General features: G+C 37.2%; 1 protein-coding gene across 2 annotated transcripts in view; it reads right to left on the reverse strand.

The window, feature by feature from the left end:
- Positions 1 to 23,626, reverse strand: part of EXOC6 (exocyst complex component 6) — a 174,737-nt gene that overhangs the window by 80,218 nt on the left and 70,893 nt on the right. For both annotated transcript variants that reach the window (XM_018041543.1, XM_018041544.1), the window contains exons 14-17: positions 22,432 to 22,537; positions 17,085 to 17,194; positions 8,015 to 8,126; positions 7,353 to 7,487 (exon numbers count right to left, since the gene is read on the reverse strand). In XM_018041543.1, coding sequence (XP_017897032.1) covers positions 7,353 to 7,487; positions 8,015 to 8,126; positions 17,085 to 17,194; positions 22,432 to 22,537 — 463 coding nt within the window. The remainder of the gene's footprint in view (positions 1 to 7,352; positions 7,488 to 8,014; positions 8,127 to 17,084; positions 17,195 to 22,431; positions 22,538 to 23,626) is intronic.

Genomic DNA, 23,626 nt, shown 5'->3' on the forward strand with positions numbered 1-23,626 from the left:
ATTGTCGAGAGCAAAAAGCCTTTTCCCTGGGGGCATTTGTTAAAAACAATTAGAGGCAATTGTGTAACATCACAGACACTTTAGGTGGCAGATAACAACTAGGGTACACATTAAGCAAGCCACGAAGCTTAAAAGGGAAAACTGGGGAATGAAATGTCCATAGATGGCTTTGAAAAGCTCTGACATATTCCTGGGAAGGTAGAAGACTGTGTACATGTGTAGGGCTGTGAATATACTCCAGAAAGACCTGAGAAAGCTCTAAGCTCTCATTTATAGCTGACCCTGAAGTTCTGTGCAAGAAGGATGTGAAGGTTAACGCAGAGGTGTCAAATGCCTGATTGCTGAAGGCATGCCCCAATAAATACAGAGAGTCCCTCAAAAAGACTGGGAGACTGATTGGTTCCAGATTTTTATGGAAATCTGTGTCCAATCATTGGCTGGTCACTAAGCTAACTAAGCAGAGACTTCAGTGGCCACAGATGACAAAAAATACAGACTTTACAGAATTAATTCATAAAAGTCATGAAACCACCAACCACCTACCAGGAGGAAACAACAAACCTTGGGGAGAAAGGAGAATCTGATTATCAGAATTGCCACATTACAATACGGCTTTATTTTTAATTTTCATTGGCATATAATTGATTTACAATGTTGTTAGTTTCAGATATACAGCAAAGTGAATCAGTTATACATACATATCCACTCTTTTTAAAGATTCTTTTCCCATACAGGCCATTACAGAGTACTGAGTAGAGTTCTCTATGCTACAGAGTAGGTTCTAATTAGTTATCTATCATAGTGTACATATGTCAATCTCAATCAATATGTCAATCTCAGTCTCCCAATTTCTCTCTCTCCCGCTTATCCCCTGATAACCATAAGTTTGTTTTCCACATCTATGATTCTACTTCTGTTTTGTAAATAAGTTCATTTGTACCCACTTTTAAGGTTTCACATATAAGCGATATCGTATGGTATTTATCTGTGTCTGACTTACTTCACTCAGTATGACAATCTCTAGATCCATCCATGTTACATTATTTTAAATGTCCAGATTTCAATAAAATTTGCAAGTTTCACAAAGAAACAAGAAAGTATGAGATATTGGACTTATAAGACAAAGGTTTTAAATCAGTCTTTAAAATAATCAAAGGACTAAAGGAAAATATGAGAACAATACCTGACAAAATTAACTATATAAAGAGATAGAAACCACTTGAAAACAAAGAACCTAACAGAAATTCTGTAGTTGAAAAATACAATAAATGAAACAAACAAAAAAAATCACTACAGGAGTTCAACAGCAAATCTGAGCAGGCAGAAGACAAAGACGATTTGATCAACAATATAAACCAACTAACAGACATCTATTGAACATTCAACATTAGCAAACCGTGCATTAGTCTCAAAGGAACATGGGACACTATGCACAACGGAGCAAATGTTAGGCCATAAAACAAATCTTTAAAGCGAGGTTCCCCAACAAGGCCATCTAGCAGGAAGTGAACAGCTGCAAACCTAAAATCATCTACCTCCCACTTCACCCCATCCCCACCTGTGGAAAAGCTGTCTTCCATGAAAAAGTCCCTGGTGCCAAAAAGCTAGGACTAGGGCTTTAAAAAACTGATAGCATACAAAGTATGTTCTCTGACTACAATGGAATGGATATTTCTGGCAAAACTAATACTTATTGGAAATCCCCTGGTGGTCCAATGGTTGGGACTCCATGCTTTCACTGCTGAGGATGCAGGTTCAATTTCTGGTCACGGAACTAATATCCCACGAGCCATGCATCATGGCCAAAAAGCAAAACACACACACACACACACACACACAAACCTAATACTATTTAAATTCGTATCTTGACTAAGAGGAGACCTAAGTATCACCCACCATTATCAGTCACACACATTTGAACACAACTTAACCTAATGTATCATTTATATCATGTCCTATGAATTAAAGCAGTATAAAGACACTGAGACATCTTTCACCCTCAAGGATCTCACAATTCAGGAAGAGAATCAATATTACAAAACATGATTAGTGCTGCTGCTCCTGCTAAGTCGCTTCAGTCGTGTCCAACTCTGTGCGACCCCACAGACAGCAGCCCACCAGGCTCCCCCATCCCTGGGATTCTCAAGGCAAGGACACTGGAGTGGGTTGCCATTTCCTTCTCCAATGCATGAAAGTGAAGAGTGAAAGTGAAGTCACTCTGTCGTGTCCTACTCTTAGCGACCCCATGGTCTGCAGCCCACCAGGCTCCTCCGTCCATGGGATTTTCCAGGCAAGAGTACTGGAGTGGGGTGCCATTGCCTTCTCCTACTGAGGTTCAATCCCTGGGTTGGGAAGATCCCATGAAGAAGGGAATGGCTACCCACTCCAGTATTCTTGAGTGGAGAACTCCATGGACAGAGGAGCTTGGCAGGCTACAGTCCACGGGGTTGTGAAGAGTCAGACACAACTGAGCAAAAAACATTTTCACTTATCAGAGGAAGAAAACAAAGCAGGCTGAGGGACTTTCCTGGTGGTCCAATGGTTAAGATTCTGAGCTCCCCAAGCAGAGGCCTGGGTTCGATACATGGTTGGGGAACTAAGATCCCACACGCCTCTGGCCAAAAAGCAAAACATAAAACAGAAGCAGTACTGTTACAAATTCAGTAAAGGCTTTTTTTTTAAAAAAAGGTCCACATCAAAAATATCTTAAAAAAAAATAAAGAATAGAAAGAAAGAAGCACACAAAAAGATTTCATTATATCTTTTTTTTGTATTTATACACTAGAATACACTTGAGTTATTTGGTAAGGTATTTCTAAAAAAATGATAACTATCATTTATGAGACTGTTAGGAACATCAGTTTGGACTTCCTAGAGAGTAGTACTACAGTTGAAACCAAAACACTCTCAATCCTTACGATCTGATTAGAAAGTCAAGAACACATCAACTAACTCCTAAATTAAATTTTAAATGAATCAGCTTATAAACAAAGCAACTAATTTCTTCTTTGCTTCTTAAGGGGCTTCCCAGGTAGCACAGTAGTAAAGAATCTGCCTGCCAATGCAGGAGGCATTAAGAGATGCAGGTATGATCCCTGGGTCAGGAAAATTCCTTGGAGTAGGAAATGACAACCTACTCCAGTATTCTTGCCTGGGGAATTTCATGGACAGAGGATCCTGGCGGGGGTCTCAAAGAGTTGGACATGAATGAGCGCACGCATGCACATGTGTGTATGCACACACACACACACTCTCACACACACACGAATGAGCGCACGCACGCACACTCACTCTCTCTCTCTCTCTCTGTCTCTGTCTCTGTCTCTGTCTCTCTCTCTCTCTCGTATGCACACACACTCTCTCTCACACACACACACACACACACACACTACTTGTTAAAGAAATAGTGCCCTCTGGAGGCAGAAACATATCTCATATAAGAACTTTTTTATTTCAACATACAAAAATTAAGTGATATCATACTATCAGCGGTTCTTGACCACAGATATGCAACAAAATCACTCAAAGAACTATTTTAAACGGATATATGCACAAACTCCATGCTAGTCCTCAGATACCATAAGCACATGTGTTTTAAATAAAAGATAAGTAGTAATATCACTGAAAATTTTAGTAAACATCTATGATTTATTGTCTACTATCTTTCCTCCCTTCTTGGAAAAGTCTGCAAATACATTTTGGAAAAATCACTCTGCCCTCATTCACAGATCTATTTGGTCTTGGATAGAACTGAATCTCTATTTAGTGCCAAGGTTGGATCCTGATGAGCTGATCATCCTCTTAACTCACAGGAAGTTCCATAGCAGCTAGCCATCTGCTTTTAGATGGATAGAGCATGAGGATATAAGGTTTAAAATTGTGACCTCGGAGCCATTTTGCTACTAGAGAAGAAAACCTACAGCTGCCATTATAGTCTGAACACGAGGCCCAAACTACATAAAGCGGAGTTAAAAATTAAAAGGTGGAGGGACTCTGGACACTCAATTATACTTTAGGTTTTCCTACGTTGTCATTCTCTGTATTTGCCTATTACTCCAATTTTGGCGGCAGCAGTGTGGTCTGTGATTTCACTTCTCTGAAAGATCACGGAAGAGTTGTTGATATTTTCACAATCTTCTCAGCTTTTCACTTGTCGGGACAGAGTGACAACTTCCTAGCTCTTTACATGCCAGAATGGAAAAATGGAAGTCTGTGTTCACCTTTTTAATAATAATTGAGCTATATCTATTTATAATTAATGCCTGTATAAATTGTGTATGTTTATATATGAATGTTACTTTTTAAGTGTTTTTTAGAGTCCATGTACCATGCCCTTGCTCCACAAGAGGAAAATTTCAAGTTCTTAATCAAAGATAATTTACCACTATCATTTTAGCCATAATAAAAAAAAATTGGCTACATACTCATCAACAGATTAAAAAAGGCAAACTGACGAAGAATCCCAAGTATATACTTTCTAGGCACTTACACCTACAATTACTGCCAGGACTCAAAAGGAAAGAACTCTTCAGGGTGGCAGGTTGGAAATGCTTCATGGAGCAAAGTTAAAGAGCTCTGATGCCAAAGAAAAAGAACTGGGCCATCCTCTACTACACAGATTAAAAGGGGAACGCTATTCCCACTTTCCCGTCTGTTCTGATGCGAATCTTTCTAGTTAGAAGTCTTATATTAGCTTCAAGTAACTCTCAGTGTGGGTCCACGCTAATTTTTAAAAATTGCAGTACTGCTGAAGGGCAGGAACCCTTCAGCACAGATTTAGTACAATCACTCACAGATTTAGTACAATGAAAGGCAAGCTAACGAGACAGTCTATACAGTATCTCATAAAGTAAACAAATATATAAAATCAAGCACTTTGTATATGCATATGTGGGGTTTTGGAGAGGAAGCAAATGGATGTATGGGTAAAAGGATCATGCATACAAATGCTTATTTCTATAATCATTAAGTAACTTAATAGGAATATGCTTGATCAGGCCGTTGGACTGAAAAGAATTAGGCTGAAGAGGTTAACTAAGCAATCCATGCTAATGTCTGTAATCAAAACTGTACTTTAATCATCTACAGACTACTCACTATGAATGGAAATTCCCCCAATCTCCTTCAGGAATTCACTTTAATATTGATTTAACAATTCTACCTGTTGAATTGCTTTCTTGTATCACAGTTTAAGATAAATAATTCCTCTTGAAACAGATCAAAGGCAGAATTGAAGAACACTTAATCTTCACATATTGAGCTTGAAATAGCTCTTGTTTTTATATCATCAAACAGAAACGGTTTCCTAAGTTCTGTGTGAAAATAAAAAATAAACAGTAAAAAATAAGGATGCTCTACTATTTGGACAAGCTGAACTTGATTTCCTGATTTCCAAGAAAAGTCAAGGAGTATATCTTATGACAGTTGTACTTTCAGCTAAATATCTACAACTTAAGGACCACTGGCAATATGGACCAGAGCTAACATTTCTAAATGTTTCCTCCCAACAGGATAATTTTGAGAAGTATATGTAGTTCCAGGATTCCTTAATCTAAAGCATCATGTTCCAATATCTGTGGCACTCTGATTTACAACTGGTAAGAAAAATTGCTTGACGATCCCTTGATCAATGCATTTCATGTTTTAATCAGAGTATCAAGTTAGCCTATTAAATATAATGCCAATCGTTAAATATGCTTACAATTCCAGTCCCCAGTAAATCCCTTCTTGACACCATATGAGTAACACATGGACATAAGGACAGAAAACAATAAAGAGAAAGGACTGTACAAAATCTAACATTGAAGCAAAGAATCAATCAGTCTGTGGATAAATAAATGTTCATAAACTTGTGGAATCTCCTTCTATATTATGGTACTTATTATATCGTATTTTCAAGTGTATTTTTACAGTTTTCCCTCCTGAGCTCCTTGAGGGCAGGGGTTCATTTCTCTATTTTCAGCACCTAACAGAGCTCTCAGAGCACAGATCAGGTACAACAAATGGCACTGCGCTAAGTATCCCCTTTAATCCTCATAATAACTGTATGACACAGATAATATATTACTACTCTAATTTTATAGATAATAAACCCAGGAGTCATTAAAATGAAAGAATGTGGCACAGTCGCACAGTAGCCTGACTCCAGAGTATATGCTTGCCATTACTGTACTGTTTGCTGCTGTTCACGCAGTCGTGTCCAACTCTTTGTGGCCCCACGGACTGCAGCATGCCAGGCTTTCCTGTCCCTCACCTTCTTCTGGAGCTTGCTCAAACTCACGTCCATTGAGTCGGTGATGCCATCCCATCATCTCATCCTCTGTCATCCCCTTCTCCTCCTACCTTCAACCTTTCCCAGCATCAGGGGCTTTTCCAATGAGTCAGTTCTTCGTATCATAGCCAAAGTATTGGAGCTTCAGTGTCGGCCTCAGTCCCTCCAATGAATATTTAGGATTGATTTCCCTTAGGATTGACTGGTTTGCTCTCCTTACAGTTCAAGGGACTCTCAAGAGTCTTCTCAAACACCACAGTTCAAAACTGAATAAACGAATGCCTGTTTTGTCCAGCTTCTATCTCAGTTGTAATAAATAATTTTATTAATTTGTCCACTCAGATATCATCTGCATTTGTGTCTTATGGATCAGGATGACTATATGTGCTTAAGGATCATCAGAGGACCAGATTTGGGGCTCAGGCTGCTAATTTTAGAAAACTAAGGGTCTTCTCTTGACTTAACACTTTCAAAATCTGATTACTGTTAATGTTCAGTTCAGTTCGGTTGCTCAGTCGTGTCCGATTCTGCGACCCCATGAATCGCAGCACGCCAGGCCTCCCTGTCTATCACCAACTCCCAGAGTTCACTCAGAGCCAGTGATGCCATCCAACCATCTCATCCTCTGTTGTCCCCTTCTCCTCCTGCCCCCAATCCCTCCCAGCATCAGAGTTTTTTAGAGAGGAGCCTGGCTGGCTACGGTCCATGGGATCACAAAGAGTCGGATATGACCAAGCGACTGCTGCTGCTGCTAAGTCACTTCAGTCGCGTCCGACTCTGTGCGACGCCATAGACAGAAGCCCACCAGGCTCTCCCGTCCCTGGGATTCTCCAGGCAAGAACACTGGAGTGGGTTGCCATTTCCTTCTCCAATGCATGAAAGTGAAAAATGAAAGTGAAAAGTGAAAGTGAAGTCACTCTGTTGTGTCTGACTCCTAGCGACTCCATGGACTGCAGCCCATCAGGCTCCTCCGTCCATGGGATTTCCCAGGCAAGAGTACTGGAGTGGGGTGGCATTGCTGTCTCCAAAAAGTCTGCTTACAGTGATTGAAATAAAAACTTTTGGTCAGATTTTTACATACCTTAAAAGTAGAAAGCCCATAAAGTCTTGTGGTATGGACAGTTTCTTGAGAAATATTTGTAATGTTAGTTATAAAGTCCTCAAGGTATTTGCAGGCTTGTTCTAGGTGTGTGGTATTTATGATGATTTGCACTAGCTAGAAAATAGAAAATATCTCCAGTAAAATGCAGGTTACATGTATATAAAGTCATTACATTTTTAAAAACAGGATTATTACTTTCAGCAACTGCACCATTTCTGCATAATTATAGCAGTATGGGATATAACTGATTATCTGATATCAAAAGCCTGCTACAAATACTGCTTATGAATGCTATCATTAAAAAAAAGTCTATCAATTAATTTTAAATAACTTTTCAAGATACTTTTTCAAATTTTATACATTCACGAAGTTAAAAAAGAGTATTTTTACTTCATGTAAAGTCTGACAAACATAACTCTCCATATATTTTCTAACATCTTCAACTATCCACCATTCTCCATGTAAACCCTCTTCCCTCATAACACTTGAATTTACAATGAGATTTTTGTTTTAAAACAAATCCACTTCTATCAATAATTTTAAAATGAAAAGTTAGTTTTATAGGATGATGTTCAGCAATAAATTTATAATAATTGTTTTGTACAATGAAACATTTAGCTAGAAATATCTTTTTAACCTACCTCTGTCAAACCTATATGAGGTTTTTTAATAAGATTCAGTAAACAGCTACTCAAAGTTCTGGTCAGCAGCAGATTTGTAGATTTTCTAAGCATATCATCTATTTCTGTTGAGCTAAAAACAAAGGTTGATATCATTAAGCTTTCCACAAGGGTTACAGTTAGTTAGTTTCCTAAATAATTTAATGCAATTTACTAAAGTAACTTGCTCTAATTTTTTAATATTGTTATATAAATTAAAATCATTCATATTTATTAACTCACATATTTCAGTTCAACTTAGTTTCATAAAAGGGATACTTGCCATAAATGAAAATGTTCATTTATAGAAAAATTTAACTGTATTCAATTAACTGTTACAGTAAAACCATAGGGTACTTAGTATAAGGAAATAAAACTATTCTTAAATTACGACTCCACTATGTGACAGCCAATGACACTTTATAGTTAAAATTATTTTTAAAATACAAATTGATGTGAACTCTCTGGATATAATTAATTGCTAGATTCAATTTTAATATAACTAAGCTATCCATTTCCACTGAGTTTTTTTTTTTTTGAAGATTCTAAGAAATTAACTGCCTTATACTAGTTTTAATTTGGGAGAGGGAGGAACTAACCTTATGTTTCTTAGCATCCTAAATATTGCTAAAAAACGGACTAAAAAGACTATTTTCTTCTAACCACTAGGCCTTTAAGTAAATAATGATGTATTTTTTTGGTATACAGCCTCATAACCAAAACAATTAAGCTGTGTCCTAGATAAAGTTTTCACAGTCTTAGCACTACTGACATACATACAGGCTAGACAGTTCTTTGTTGTAGGGCTGTCCTGTACCATTGAAAGCTGTGTAGCAGCATCCCTGGCCTCCATCCGCCTGATGCAAGTAGTATTCTTTCCCCTACTCGTGACAACCCAAAATGTCTCTAGATGGTGTCAACTATACCTTGGGGGAAAAACTGCCCCAATTGAGACTCACTGCCTCAAATACAGTCTAACATTTTAGTTTTAGCACCCTTTTACTTTTTATTTTATTAAAATATTACTCTTACAAATCTATGAAGCACAAATATTTACTAGTTTATATTAATATTTATTTTAAATATGCAAATAGAGCATGATTTGATAGATCACAGGTAACTTTCACTACTATCCTAATGTTCTCCCTTTTAATTTAGGTATTCTTCAATTTCTACCAACCCTAATCCTGGCAGACCTGAGGAGACTATGTCTCTCTGATTCTTTGCATCTGAAGTCAAGACTGCCCAGGCAATGTATATAATTTCAGTAGGGTTTCAGGGTTACACAGCAGCAAACTAACAGAAAACTAAGCTATCAATAGTGTCCCTAGAACAAGCAACGTACTCACGCTGATAAAAAGGAGGTGGTTGCCAACTCCTCTGGTTTCTTTTCTGACACACTCAAAATTATGCTTAAAGACACCTTGTATAGCATCCTTTTCAGATGAAAAGTTATCCATGACAGATAATGTCTTTTAATTCCCCTGAACTTCCTTGAATCCTGAATCAATATGTCTTTTTCTTCCGTAAGTAAAAGCAGAGAAAGAAAACCTATCAGCACCTATGTCCTATTGGTACTGGTAAGATTTACCCAACAATCACCAGGATTTCCCCAACAAGGCTTTTATCCTAACTGAGCAATTTTTTCCCTTAACTCTTTGTCTTTTGAGATTATAACTTGTACTCTTCCTAATTTTTAAATAGCATTTCACAGTAATTAAATCTTAATATACAATAAATCTCCTAAGCTATGTTATAGCTTAACCTTTTATGAAAGCTGAAAATTTCTTAAAGGTCATATTAGAGACAGATGTTTCCTCTGCAACCAAATAATGGAGACTTTGGAGTTTCTTCATGAAGTCATTTCATTCACTGGCTCTGCTTTTATTCACATATAAAAAGAAACCCAAACATTTTTTCTATAAGAGCTCTAAAGCATCTTCTTGTTCTAAAAATTTAACTGCCAAATATGTTTAAACAAATAAAAGAGTTTTAAACACACAGAGTTATTTTCCATAACTCTTTTACTGACAAATTAAAAAAAAAGCAACTCCAGTAGCTCAATTTTAGGTCACAGATATAAATTTTTTAAATAAAAATACATGTCAAAAAGCTGATAATCAAGAATAAATTTATATGCTTTCATATTAACTATGCTGTTTCTGTATTCTGAGGTAGTTATTACTTCATTAACAAAACGAAAATAGACAATGTACTTAGTAAATCTAATTTTTTTTAAATGTAAGCATAAAAAAATAAAAACGTAAGCATAAATGCCTTGCAAGATATATAATGCAGTTATCAGAGTTAATGAGAATTGAATACTAAAGTAACAAAATGACAATATTTTTATCAAGAAGAGAAGGAAAAACTAGACAATCTTTCCTGCTGTGGCATTAATATACAACATTTACCTTTTAGAATGCTAGGAGTTCGTACATAAAAAGAATCAGAACTGAGGGGAAGTAGGGAAGCTTTTGGGAAAATTACACACAATATTGTGACTAATGGCTTTTATCTTTGGTATTACATATGCTGTAAAAAAAATCAAATAACAATAGAAATCCATTGCCTCTCCTCTGTAAAGAAACAAAATAAAAGTTAATTCTAAGATGCTAAATTTCTATACTTCCTACCAATTAACAATATCTTAACTAAGTATCAGTCCTGTATTTCAGGAATCAACAGTTAGATTAGATAATAAAAAATACTTGTCAGGATATACATATTATACATGATACCCAGTGTTAAAGTAATCTATATTTAAAGGAAAAATGAGGGGGACCAGTTTATAGATTCAGGACTGCAGCTTCAAGAATAATTCTACAATATAACATTTGAGCCAAGTTGTAGGATGACTGTTGAGATACTTCTTTTTTCTCCTTTTCACTTGCATACCTTACCCCAAAGTAAAAAATGAATGTATGCATCATTATTTTCAAAGGTAACTATAACCAGAATCAATTTGAGTCTATATAAACAAAGTTAAGTCCACCCAAGTGTAAGTCAAATTCTTTTTTGTCCCTTAGCTTCTTCATCTAATTATTCATAAATACTCTAATTTTAGGGCTCCTAAACACTTTTTTGAGTGTGTGTGTATGTGTGTGTGCACTGCCTTTCTATTAATTATAGTGAATGAGTTTTACTAGATAATTCTTATATGGACAATTTCATATATGCATTTAAGATAAAGACAAATCTGATATGCACAGATTTATCATAAATACCACAGAAGCGCCATCTACCAAGAGCATGATTAAAATAACAAAAAAAAACAAAGAATATTAATAAAACCCAAAGAATATCTAAAATCATGATATTAAATTGATAAGAATTCACTTTATATATGGAAAATTATTCATATGAAACAATTCAGGTGAATCAAAGACAGTTATAAATTGGTGCAAACTCAGGAGTGCAATAAAAATAACCTCTGAATCAAATAATGCAGCCGATGGCATTCAGTTAATGAATATAAAATAATGCTAACAGTCCATCCAAAGTCAATCTGGAATCATGATCTGTTTTTATGGTATCAGTGAAAATGAAAGTGAAAAGTCACTCAGTCGTGTCTGACTCTTTGTGACCCCATGGACTATACAGTCCATGGAATTCTCCAGGCCAGAAGACTGGAATGGGTAGCCTTTCCCTTCTCCAGGAGATCTTCCCAACCCAGGGACTGAATCCAGGTCTCCCGCATTGCAGGCGGATTCTTTAACAGCTGAGCCACAAGGGAAGCCCCATGGTATCAGAATCACTACCAAACTGATTATATATTTCTAAAAAAGCTTGTTAACTTACACTGATTCATAAAATGTGTGACTTGTGATACTGACGAGAGAAATTTGCATAGATAACTATCTTTTATATCATGAAACATTTCTCACTGACATTCTGATCTCTACTACAAAGTGATATGGGGGAAAAAAGACATCATCAAATGATATGACAAAAACAAGGAAATCACTAGATATGAAAGAATTGTTTGATCTGAGCAATCAAAATATATGTTTTGTAATACACTTTGTGCTTTGAATTAAAATAGTGAATGCAAACATTTAATTGTGTTTATATTCTCTATGTTAGCATTTTGTTATATGAAGTTCTTTCTATCCCCAAATAGTAAATTGGGGGTTGAAATGCAAGTTTTTTATAGTCTTCATTTTGGAACAAATTCACATGACAGACAGTAAAGCTAATAGGTGATTTAGTTATTATAATTTAGGTTTTCAAGTTCAAAAGACAGCACAAAAAAACCTGAGAATGTAACACTGCATTGTTTTAGTCGCTAAGTCGAGTCCACCTCTTTGCGACCTCATGGTCCATAGCCTACCAGGCTTCTCTGTTCATGGAATTTCCCAGGCAAGAATACTGGAGTGGGCCGCCATTTCCTTTCCCAGGGGATCTTCCTGACCCAGGGACTGAACCCGCATCTCCTCCGGCTCCTGCACTGGCAGGCAGATTCTTTACCACTGAGCTACCAGGGAAACCCAGCGCTCTTTTTAGATATTTTATAGAGAGAGTATATAAGTCAGATGGTTCAGTGGTAAACAACCTGCCTGCCAATGCAGGAGCTGCAGGAGATGTGGGTTCGACCCCTGGGTTGGGAAGATCCCCTGGAAAAGGAAATGGCAACCCGCTCCAGCATTCTTGCTGGGACAGTCCCATGGACAGAGGAGCCTGGCAGGCTACGGTCCATGTGGTAGGTAGCAAGAGTCAGACACGACTGAGTGACTGAGCATACACGCAGGTGTATATGTCAATCCCAATCTCCCAATTCACCCCACCCCCCACTTCTGCCCGTGGTAACCATAACTTTGTTTTGTCATCTGTGCCTCTATTTCGGCTTTGCAAGAAAGCTCATTGGAATTATTTTTCTAGATTCCATATATAAGCAGCATTGTATGGTATTTGTCTTTCTTTTTCTGACTCCCTTCACTCTGTATGACAATTTCTAAGTCCATCCATGTTGCTGCAGATGCCACTTTCTTCCTTTTATGGCTGAGTAATATTTAATTATATATATGCACCACTTCTTCTTTATCCATTTCTCTGTGGATGGACATTTAGGTTGCTTCCATGTCCTGACTGTTGTAAATAATATTCCTAAACACTTTTTGTATGTGTGTTCCTTTTCATCACTACCAATTCTGACTACTTCAAGTCTTTCTTCATCTATCTTGAGCCACTGCCTTTACCAATTCAACATGACTATTTCTTCATCCCCTCTGACCGACCATCCACATTGAGGCCAGAGTAAACTTTCTAAAATATTCCTCCAGTCATGTCATTTTTTAGTTTAAAATACTTCAACAGTCCCCCAAAGCCTGTATTTAAAATGTAAACACTCCCAGCTCTAGTCCCACATCTAATACTGTAGTAATCCATCCTGTTTTATGCCTTATGTGCCTACCATGTGCCAAACTACACTGAGTGCTCTATACACATACATCACTTCATTTAATTCTTAAAATAACCTGAGTTATTTCTCTCATTTTATAAATGAGGAAACTACAATTTGATTGCCCAAGGTCCTACTACAGTGTGAGTGTCAGCATCAAGACTCAAACTAAGGAGTAAGTCTGAAGCTTATGTTCTTAACTACTACATTATACTGCCTCTGTTCTAGGTTAGAACTTTTAAATGAAAAAAAAAAAAGGAGAAAAAATAGGTATAAATTTTGGCAGCTCTCAGACCATTAGAGCTCCACTATTGAAAACTACCTTTGTAAAAGTCTGTCATTCTGTTTCACTGAATACTCATTTGTATCCACTGTTTTTCCAATGCTGAATGATAACAGTGTGTTATGTTGTAAAGTTCAGAGAATACGTTACTTCTAGTTAGTTTTATGATTGCGGTTATAAGCTAATATCTTTAAAACATATCTTTAGAAACTACAGTATAAGAGGCTAGTAGAGTATGATGAAGCAGTGGTTCTTAGAGTGCATCAGAATCACCCAGAGAACTTGAGTAAAGCCAAGGGTCCCATCCTCAGTTTCTAATTCAGTAGGTCTGCTGCTGCTGCGTCGCTTCAGTCATGTCCGACTCTGTGCGACCCCATGGACGGCAGCCCACCAGGCTCCCCCATCCCTGGGATTCTCCAGGCAAGAACACTGGAGTGGGTTGCCATTTCCTTCTCCAATGCATGAAAGTGAAAAGTGAAAGTGAAGTTGCTCAGTCGTGCCTGACTCTTAGCGACCTCATGGACTGCAGCCCACCAGGCTCCTCCATCCATGGGATTCTCCAGGCAAGAATACTGGAGTGGGGTGCCATTTCCTTCTCCAATGCATGAAAGTGAAAAGTGAAAGTGAAGTCGCTCAGTCGTGTCTGACTCTTAGCGACCCCATGGACTGCAGCCCACCAGGCTCCTCCATCCATGGGATTTTCCAGGCAAGAGTACTGGAGTAGGGTGCCATTGCCTTCTCCGTCAGTAGGTCTAAGGTTGCATTTCCAGCATTTTCCCATGTGATGCTAAGGCTGCTGGTCTGGGGACCACACTTTGAGAGTCATTGGCTTGTGAGAAACACACACTACAGAATGCTATGTATTAGGTATTTGTATTCCTTTCCTTTCCTTTGCTCTCCAACTCATATTCTCTCAGAACAAAAATTAAGAAATCTTTTAAAGAATCCCTATGCACACACAAAAAAACAGTAAAAGACCTAAAATCAGGTAACTCTTTCACCCTGGCAGAACACACATTTCATTTACTTTTTATTTACACATTGTTTACATCCAAAATAGTGGTAGCTTACCATAAGGGATACACATACAACAAGAAAAAAACAACTGTCATTGGCCTCATTGTTTTGGCCTGAAAAATACCTATTTATTTGAACTGCCTTCATGCCTTTTTATGACTTAAAATTCAGAAGCAGTCCATACTGAAAATGATTACTGCTATTATGCATATGAATTTGGAAAAATGGACTTCAAAAAGGAAGACATGAAAGCTAGCATCACCTCTCTCTCCTCCAGAGCATTCCCAATTACAAATATATAATATGATTATAATGCAAGGTCCATCTAGGTAGCCAGATATTTTCACTGATATGGGAGTCAGAAGAACTGCTCCTTTATGACAGATCTCATACTAGCTGGGTCATTCTGGATGAATGATATAGCCTGTTTGAGTCTCTGTTTCCTTATGTGCAAAACAAGGATATCACATTTCCCATATCTATAAATGTTGGGTATTGCCTTCATCACCCCAGTTAAATGGTATTCTCTTTCCTATATAATTAATTTGGCTATAGGAACCAATAGATGCTTGTTGCTCTCCATTACTGAGCATAATATCAATTTACTATTGCATTCTTTAGGTAGACATAGTGGCTCAGATGGTAAAGAATCTGCCTACAATGCAGGAAGAACAGGTTTGATTTCTGGGTCAGGAAGATCCTCTGGAGAAGGGAATGGCAACCCACTCCAGTATTCTTGCCTGGAGAACCCCATGGACAGAGGAGCCTGGTGGGCTACAGTACATGGGGTCACAAAGATTTGGACACGACTGAGTAACACTTTCACAGAATTCTTTATTAATTCTCACTGATTTTTTTTGAATCTTCACTTTAAGCCTACTCAAGTAAAAACTATTAAGAATATTAGCTTTTTGACAAGTCACTGAAATAAAGGAATATTCACTGCAGATGGTGACTGCAGCCATGAAGTTAAAAGACGCTTACTCCTTGGAAGAAAAGTTATGACCAACATAGATAGCATATTCAAAAGCAGAGACATTACTTTGCCGACTAAGGTCCGTCTAGTCGAGGCTATGGTTTTTCCTGTGGTCGTGTATGGATGTGAGAGTTGGACTGTGAAGAAGCCTGAGGGCCGAAGAATTGATGCTTTTGAACTGTGGTGTTGGAGAAGACTCTTGAGAGTCCCTTGGACTGCAAGAAGATCCAACCAGTCCATTCTGAAGGAGATCAGCCCTGGGATTTCTTTGGAAGAAATGATGCTAAAGCTCAAACTCCAGTACTTTGGCCACAACATGCGAAGACTTGACTCATTGGAAAAGACTCTGATGTTGGGAGGGATTGGCGGCAGGAGAAGGGGACAACAGAGGATGAGATGGCTGGATGGCATCACTGACTCAATGGATGTGAGTCTGAGTGAACTCCGGGAGCTGGTAATGGACAGGGAGGCCTGGCGTGCTGCGATTCATGGGGTCGCAAAGAGTTGGACACGACTGAGCAAATGAACTGAACTGAACTGAACCTGAGCAACAGAGAAACTAAAATAAATAAGATCTAAACAACTAGAGAAAAAATGGAAGAGATACTGGTAAAACAGATTTAACAACAAACATAAGGTAAGAACTTTATTTAGTCCCTGATTCAAACATACCAGCTATAAACGGACATTTGGGGGACAATTTAGAAAACACTGATATGGGCTAGAGAACAGATACTATGTAATAGTGTTAATTTTGTTAAGTGTGTTAAACAGTGAAATGTCCTTATTGTTTTTAAAAACATTTATGTAGTGAGGGATAAAATGCCATTATTTCTAGAGTTTGATTTAAAATAATTCAGCAAATAAAACAGCTTATTATGGAAAAAACATTTATTATGGTTAAATCAAAATGCTGAAAATACAGGATTTTCTTTTCCTATTACCTCTACTTTTATATATATTTGACGATTTACATACTGAAATGTCAAAAAATACGTAACATCAAATTTGTATCAACCTAGCCCCAAATGTCACTAAAATGGGCTTGCCTCGTGACTTAGATGATTAAGAATCTGCATGCAATGTGGCAGACCTGGGTTCAATCCCTGGGTTGGGAACATCCCCTGGAGAAGGGAATGGCAACCCATTCCAGCATTCTTGCCTGGAGAATTCCATGGACAGAGGAGCCTGGCAGGCTATAGTCCATGGGGTCACAAAAGGTCAGACACAACTGAACAACTAAAACTTTCCTTCTACTAAAATATATAAGCTTTCCAACAACGTACTAGTCCAATAAAGAGTCACGGCCTATAAACCAAATAATGTTTCACAAAAATAGCTTTGAAAAAGATACATTTCTCATTAGTAAACTTACCTCCGGTGTAGTGACTCTGAAAATTTAAGGCTGGCATAAATAAATTCTTTAACTTGAATATAAATATGAGGCACTGACTGAGACATGGGCAATTTCTTTGGGAAAGGTTGCTGTTGAAAGAAAAAAGAAGTTGATATTATTTCTGAAATTTTAGAAAAAGATATCCTAAACACCTCAAAAATGTAAAAATTAAATTTACTTCACATCTGAATTAATAGTTAATACCTGCATTTTAAAGTCTACTGTTACATTTCAATGTTATTTTTGAGATTTTAAGGAGAACCAAAATATTTCTGAAGAAAAAAATATGGCTGTTTCTTAAATCATATTAGCAGACTTCTAACAAGCACAGAAAGCAGATAACAATACCTCTATGTGTTCTGATGATAAGTATCCTAGGGAAGATACATAAACGCCTGTTTCTTTGCAGCCATAATACAAGAGTCAAGTTTGTTGTGACAGTTATGGGCCAGGTTCCTGGCTTATGTCATCAAATAATTCTAAGACTCCCTTCATTTGCCTGAATTGATGTCAATTCAAGAAGGTACCCATTTCATTCCATAACTCTTTAGAATACCTTACAGCAGCTTTCTGACCTGTATACCATCACACATCAGAATGCAGCTAATGGTTTACAGTGTGCTTCCTGGTTAAAATGCTTTACCAGCCAATATCCACTAGCAAATTCTCAGCTCTAAAAGGTAAAACTCTTGAGGATTTTTACCAAGAGCCCTCTATTTACACTTTATGAAATCTAACCTTTACTTTTATCTTCACATGCATTGCAACTTAGTTTACATCATTGAAAGTACTTTCACCAAGGTCACCAATGACCTCGTAAATGTTAAATCCATGTGAAATGCCGGGCTGGATGGAGCACAAGCTGGAATCAAGACTGCCAAGAGATATATCAATAACCTCAGATATGCACATGACACCACTCTTATGGCAGAAGGTGAAGAAGAACAAGCCTCTTGATCAAAGTGAAAGAGGAGAGTGAAAAAGTTGTCTTAAAACTCAACATTCAGAAAACTAAGATCATGGTATCTGGTCCCATCACTTCATGGGAAATAGATGGGGAAAAAGTAGAAACAGTGAGAGACTTTATTTTGGGGGGGCTCCAAAATCACTGCAGGTGGCGACTGTATCCATGAAATTAAAAGATGCTTGCTCCTTGGAGGGAAAGCTATGATCAACCTAGACAGCATATTAAAAAGCAGAGACATTACTTTGCCAACAAAGGTCCATCTAGTCAAAGCTATTGTTTTCCAGTAGGCATATACAGATTTGAACTATAAAGAAGGCTGAGTGCTGAAGAATCAATGCTTTTGAACTGCGGTGCTGGAGAAGACTCTTCAGAGTCCCTTGGACTGTAAGGAGATCCAACCAGTCCATCCTAAAGAAAATCAGTCCTGAATATTCACTGGAAGGACTGATGCTGAAGCTAAAACTCCTAATACTTTGGCCTTGGAAAAGCCCCTGATGCTGGAAAAGATTAAAAGCAGGAGGAGAAGGAGACAACACAGGATGAGATGGTTGGATGGCATCACCGGCTTGATGGACTTGAGTTTGAGCAAGCTCTGGGAGTTGGTGATGGACAGGGAGGCCTGGCATGCTGCAGTCCATGGGGTCCCAAAGAGTTGGACATGACTGAGCGAGTGAACTGAACTGAATTGAATGAACTTTTCGTGTTACCTGATTTATCTGAAGAGTCTGACACAATGGGCCTCCTGCTTCTTAAATGACCTTTCCTTCTTTGGTATCTGTGACCTATACTGGTTTTCCTTTTATTTCTCTACCTTCTCTGTATCTCCTCCTCTAGGTATGGTTCTATCCTATACCTTCTTTTCTTACCATATATACTGTCTGGATAATCTCACTTACTCATCATGTGAGAGCCAATATCTCCCAAATCCACAATCTCAGCGCAATCTTTCTCCTGAAGGCCAAATGTGTGTATTAAGATACCACTGAACACGTCCATTTAGCTGTAACATTTGAGACATTCTCAACAGATCCCAAAGTGAAATGATCATCCCTTCTTTCTAAATCTGCTACTCTTGTATTTCCTATATTAGTGAATGCTTCCACCATCCAATGCAAAACCCTGGCTGGCATACTTGCCCCTCTATCCTCATCATCCCAAATAAGCAAATGATAATCAACTCCTCTCATTCTTATCTCCTAAATATCTCAAATCAAATTCCACAGCTATAACTCCCACTCAGGTCACCAATTTCTCTTGCCAAAATTACCACAACAATCCCCAAGCTAGTCTCCCCACCTTACTCTTCTCCTATCCATTCTCCACACATTAGCCACAGAGATCTTTCTAAAACACAAATCTGATTAAGTATTTACTACTTGAAAACCGGTGGTGACTTAATCTAGCTGTCAGAGTAAAAGCTAAACTTCCTAACACTGTATATAAGATCTATTTATAGTCTGGCTGTTTCTACTTCATTTTTTGATCTTTATCTCTTGCATTTTATTATCCTTGCCACTGATACTTTATACTACAGAATTACAGCTCTTTTTTTCCATTCTACCTCTCCTATCCTTAGCATGGTCAACTTCTGTGAATTGTAATTTCCCGTTTATTTTATCTATTCCTTTCTTGGCTACAAGTTCCTTGACAGTAGAGATGGAAAAACTAGCACATGGCACAGTGTCCATTAAATAGTAGGTAAATGATAAATCTATGAATGAACATATGTATTTTTAGGTACCTCCAGCAGAAAGTAGCTTACAAAAAGTTGGTAGTAAAGACATTTGCAGAGAGCAGTCTCTCTCTAAAACTGGTAGGTTCAACCTTTCTAAATGTAGGGACTGAATTAGGAGTACTAAAAAAATCAACTAAAGAGCTGCCATTCTTTAAAATCACTTTATAAACATGGAAGAGATAACTCACTTTTAATTTATGCTTTGCAGAATAATGAACAATATTAACTATTTCAAAGACATTTCAAAAAGAATTTATTTTAATGACATTAAAGATAAAATGGATATGTTCTTATTTTAGCCAAAGGGTACTAGTTAAATTAGCACAGCTATCTGCAAAAATACATATTTTTGCATGTATGTTCAGTCTTACTTTTCTCACTTGGTATTTAAACTGAAAACAGTAACTCAAGTTATCTGAAAGATAATTTTATATCTTTTAAAACAATTTTAATTGAAAATTATACTTAGGAAAAAGTAAGTATATACACAAACAACCAAGAGACTACTACAAAATAAGTTATGGGATTTCTAAGTTATCACATTTAAATTTTCCATGTGGAAAGTGCTTTTAGTGATAGTGCTTTTAATGACAAATAATACACAAACCAATGAGTACAATTCCTAACAAATTTAATCCTAAAATACCGTGGGATGTACCCTATAAGCAAAGCCAAATATCCTTTTAACTATGAATCCATTTAGCATAGTTTAGTGTAATTAGTAGAGATATTAGAGATTATTTAATTCAAAATTCTCATTAGACAGATAAGGCACAAATGCCCAAGCAGGGTAAGTCACTCGCCCATAGTAAGCCACAGACAGATCCAGCACGTGAATCCAGATCAAATCCAGCACTATTTTTGCTGTTGTTTAGTCACTAAGCCATGTCCGACTCTTTTGTGACCCCACGGGCTGCAGCCCGCCAGGCTCCCCTGTCCATTGGATTTCCCAGGCAAGAATCCTGGAGCAGACTGCATTTTCCTTCTCCATAGGATCTTCCTAACCCAGGGAACAGATCTGTGTCTCCTGCATTGGCAGGTGGATTCTTTATCACTGAGCCACCAGAGAAGCCTAGTGCTCTCTTTACAGATGCTATATCCTAAACACATTTATTACCAATAACTAAAACTAAACCAAGCCATGAGATAGAGGATATTCTTATAATATTTCCTGACAAGGATCTTTAATTGGGGCTTCAAAAATACAGAAATAGAATAATCAATCTGGTCTTTTGTGTGTATTTAGAATACAATTAGGTATATGCAATGGCAGCATTAGCTATAATCTAAAAGCTATGCATTTAATTAATTGGTCCTATATTTAGTGACTATTACACATAATTTGGAACCAGTCTGTTGTTCCATGTCCAGTTCTAACCGTTTCATGGGGTCGCAAAGAGTCGGACACAACTGAGCGACTAAACTGAACACATAATTTGAAGCTGGAGCTCCAATACCCCGGCCACAGGATGCAAAGAACTGACTCACTGGAAAAGACCCTGATACTGGGAAAGACTGAAGGCAGGAGGAGAAGGGGATGACAGAGGATGAGATGCTTGGATGGCATCACTGACTCGAGGGACATGAGTTTGAGCAAGCTCCATGAGCTGGTGATAGACAGGGAAGCCTGATGTGCTGCAGTCCCTGGGGTCACAAAGAGTCAGACACAACTGAGCAATTGAACTGAACTGACACATAATTTGCTTTGTCTATGTATAAATGAATATAACATAGAATTTTAATAAAAATTTATTATATTTACATAAAAATTTACAGTCACAATTCACACAACTCACTGAAAATTCACTCTTGTTCATTATGAAGGGATAAAAATATAGAAAAGAACTAAATTATAAAGTGTTAGAAAAATAACAAAAAAGATTAAGGGAAAACATCAAGAATGAAGAGAACTAAAAAGGTGATATTAGCAGGAAATATGATATCCTTTTCTCATAAGATCTAATTCTACCCAGAGATACTGGATTGGTACAAGCATGTGTGTTTTTGTGTGCACGCACACACACGGGCAATCAGGTGTATTTACAGAATATTCTAATGCTGGAAGAAATTTCAGTATTTCAGCAAAAGAAATTTCCTTTCTCTATCCTATCTTTTGTTCACATCCTGATTCCAAAACTATCCATTCTTACTTCAGAAAAAAATCCAGATGACTATTACCTTCATACACCTCTTACTGAACCAAGACAAACTTTTTTGAGTACATTTCTAGAAAAAAAAAGTAAAAATTAAGATCTTTCATAGTAATGCAAATTTCAAAGAAATTCTCTTTCCCTACAATATTCTCTTATTCCTGTAATCTACTCAACATGTTTAATTTGGAACCCACCCAACATTAGTAACACCTGCTCTGGGAATCCACCTAACATTTGGGACAACTGCTCCTAGTAGCCCCAGGAAAGTCCCTTCTTAACCTCACCAAAACAACAGTAGTAGTAGTAACATAATCTTTAAAAGTTAACAAAAATATAATTAATTTTCTCAAATAACACAACAATAACAGCGAAAGCCTCAAAAGAAGCTATTCTCACAATGTCAGCTTAATATAATGTATTACTGATTAATTTATTTTAAAGAAAATTCTTGAAGTAAGAACAAAGTTGTACCTTTTCAAGGTCTGGATCTTGAAAGGGAAATTTACTTATGATTGCTTTATATTCTTCTTCACTAACAACAGGGATGGGGCTATAATTATCTTCTTCAAAAATGTCCCTGTTAAGAAAGAAGACAGAATCGAAAATTTAATATTAGAAAATACACCAATAGAGTGCTATAGGACAATAAGAAAACTCAATAATTACAAAATAATTTTCTGTTTGTCAGTTAAGGGTATAAATAGGAAAACAGTGCCTCATCACTCAGAATTCTAGAATCCAGTATCAAATAAGTGTCTCTCAAAATTAATGTGTGATCCTCTTTCTACCTGTTTATTCTACATCCTTCAGTACTTCAATTCCTTAGAACAGTTCCCAAGATGATATAGTCTGAATGAACTAACGACGACTAAAAATGAGATGAAGAGTATCCCAGTCATATTTCTTAACAGGAACAACTCTCAAGTTCTATGTCTTTTGTGTTCTCCTTCCAACTAGATCATAAGCTCCTGGAAGATGAAAACAGTGTTTTCCATTTGTCTGTCTCTCATAACGCTGTACTTAGAAAAGCTTTTACACTTAGTAAGGCAGACACATTTACTACTCACCAAACACCCGTGTGCTTTCCTTGCAAACAGGCAGTCATATGCCTAGTTTCAGCCACTGGACTGTGAACACAAGTTCCATGTGTTGCTCTAAGTCTAAAGCATTTATGAGCTAACTGTGTGATCCTCTGTCCCATGGTGACAGGAGAGACCCCCATGTCGAGAAAGTAGAATCACAAATGGCAAAAGCCTGAGTCGTGGACTACTAGACCCACTATAAACTTCTGTGTAAGTGAGAAATAAAATGTCTATGTTTATCCAGTGAGATTTTGTGTACTTTTGTTAGTAGCTTAACTCAGCCTGTACTAATATACCTGCTGTCCAATCAACTTCTTTATAATCAGTAATTCAGTCTGATTAGTATTTTTTTAGCACCTATTATGTGCTAGTCTCTGGGCTAACTATAACGAAAACTCTGTACCACCATGAAGATAAAAGCAAGATCTCTGTTCTCAAGCCTAACAGGAGAGAGAGATATGCAAACAGATTATGTTTATAATGATGTTATGCAGACAATAAATGAAGTACAAGTTTCAGATATAGGACAAAGGAAAAAAGCAACTAACTTTAACAGACTAGGTGGGGGATATCTCATGAGAAGT

The sequence above is a fragment of the Capra hircus genome, chromosome 26, assembly GCF_001704415.2.
Source record: "Capra hircus breed San Clemente chromosome 26, ASM170441v1, whole genome shotgun sequence".
NCBI lineage: Eukaryota > Metazoa > Chordata > Mammalia > Artiodactyla > Bovidae > Capra > Capra hircus.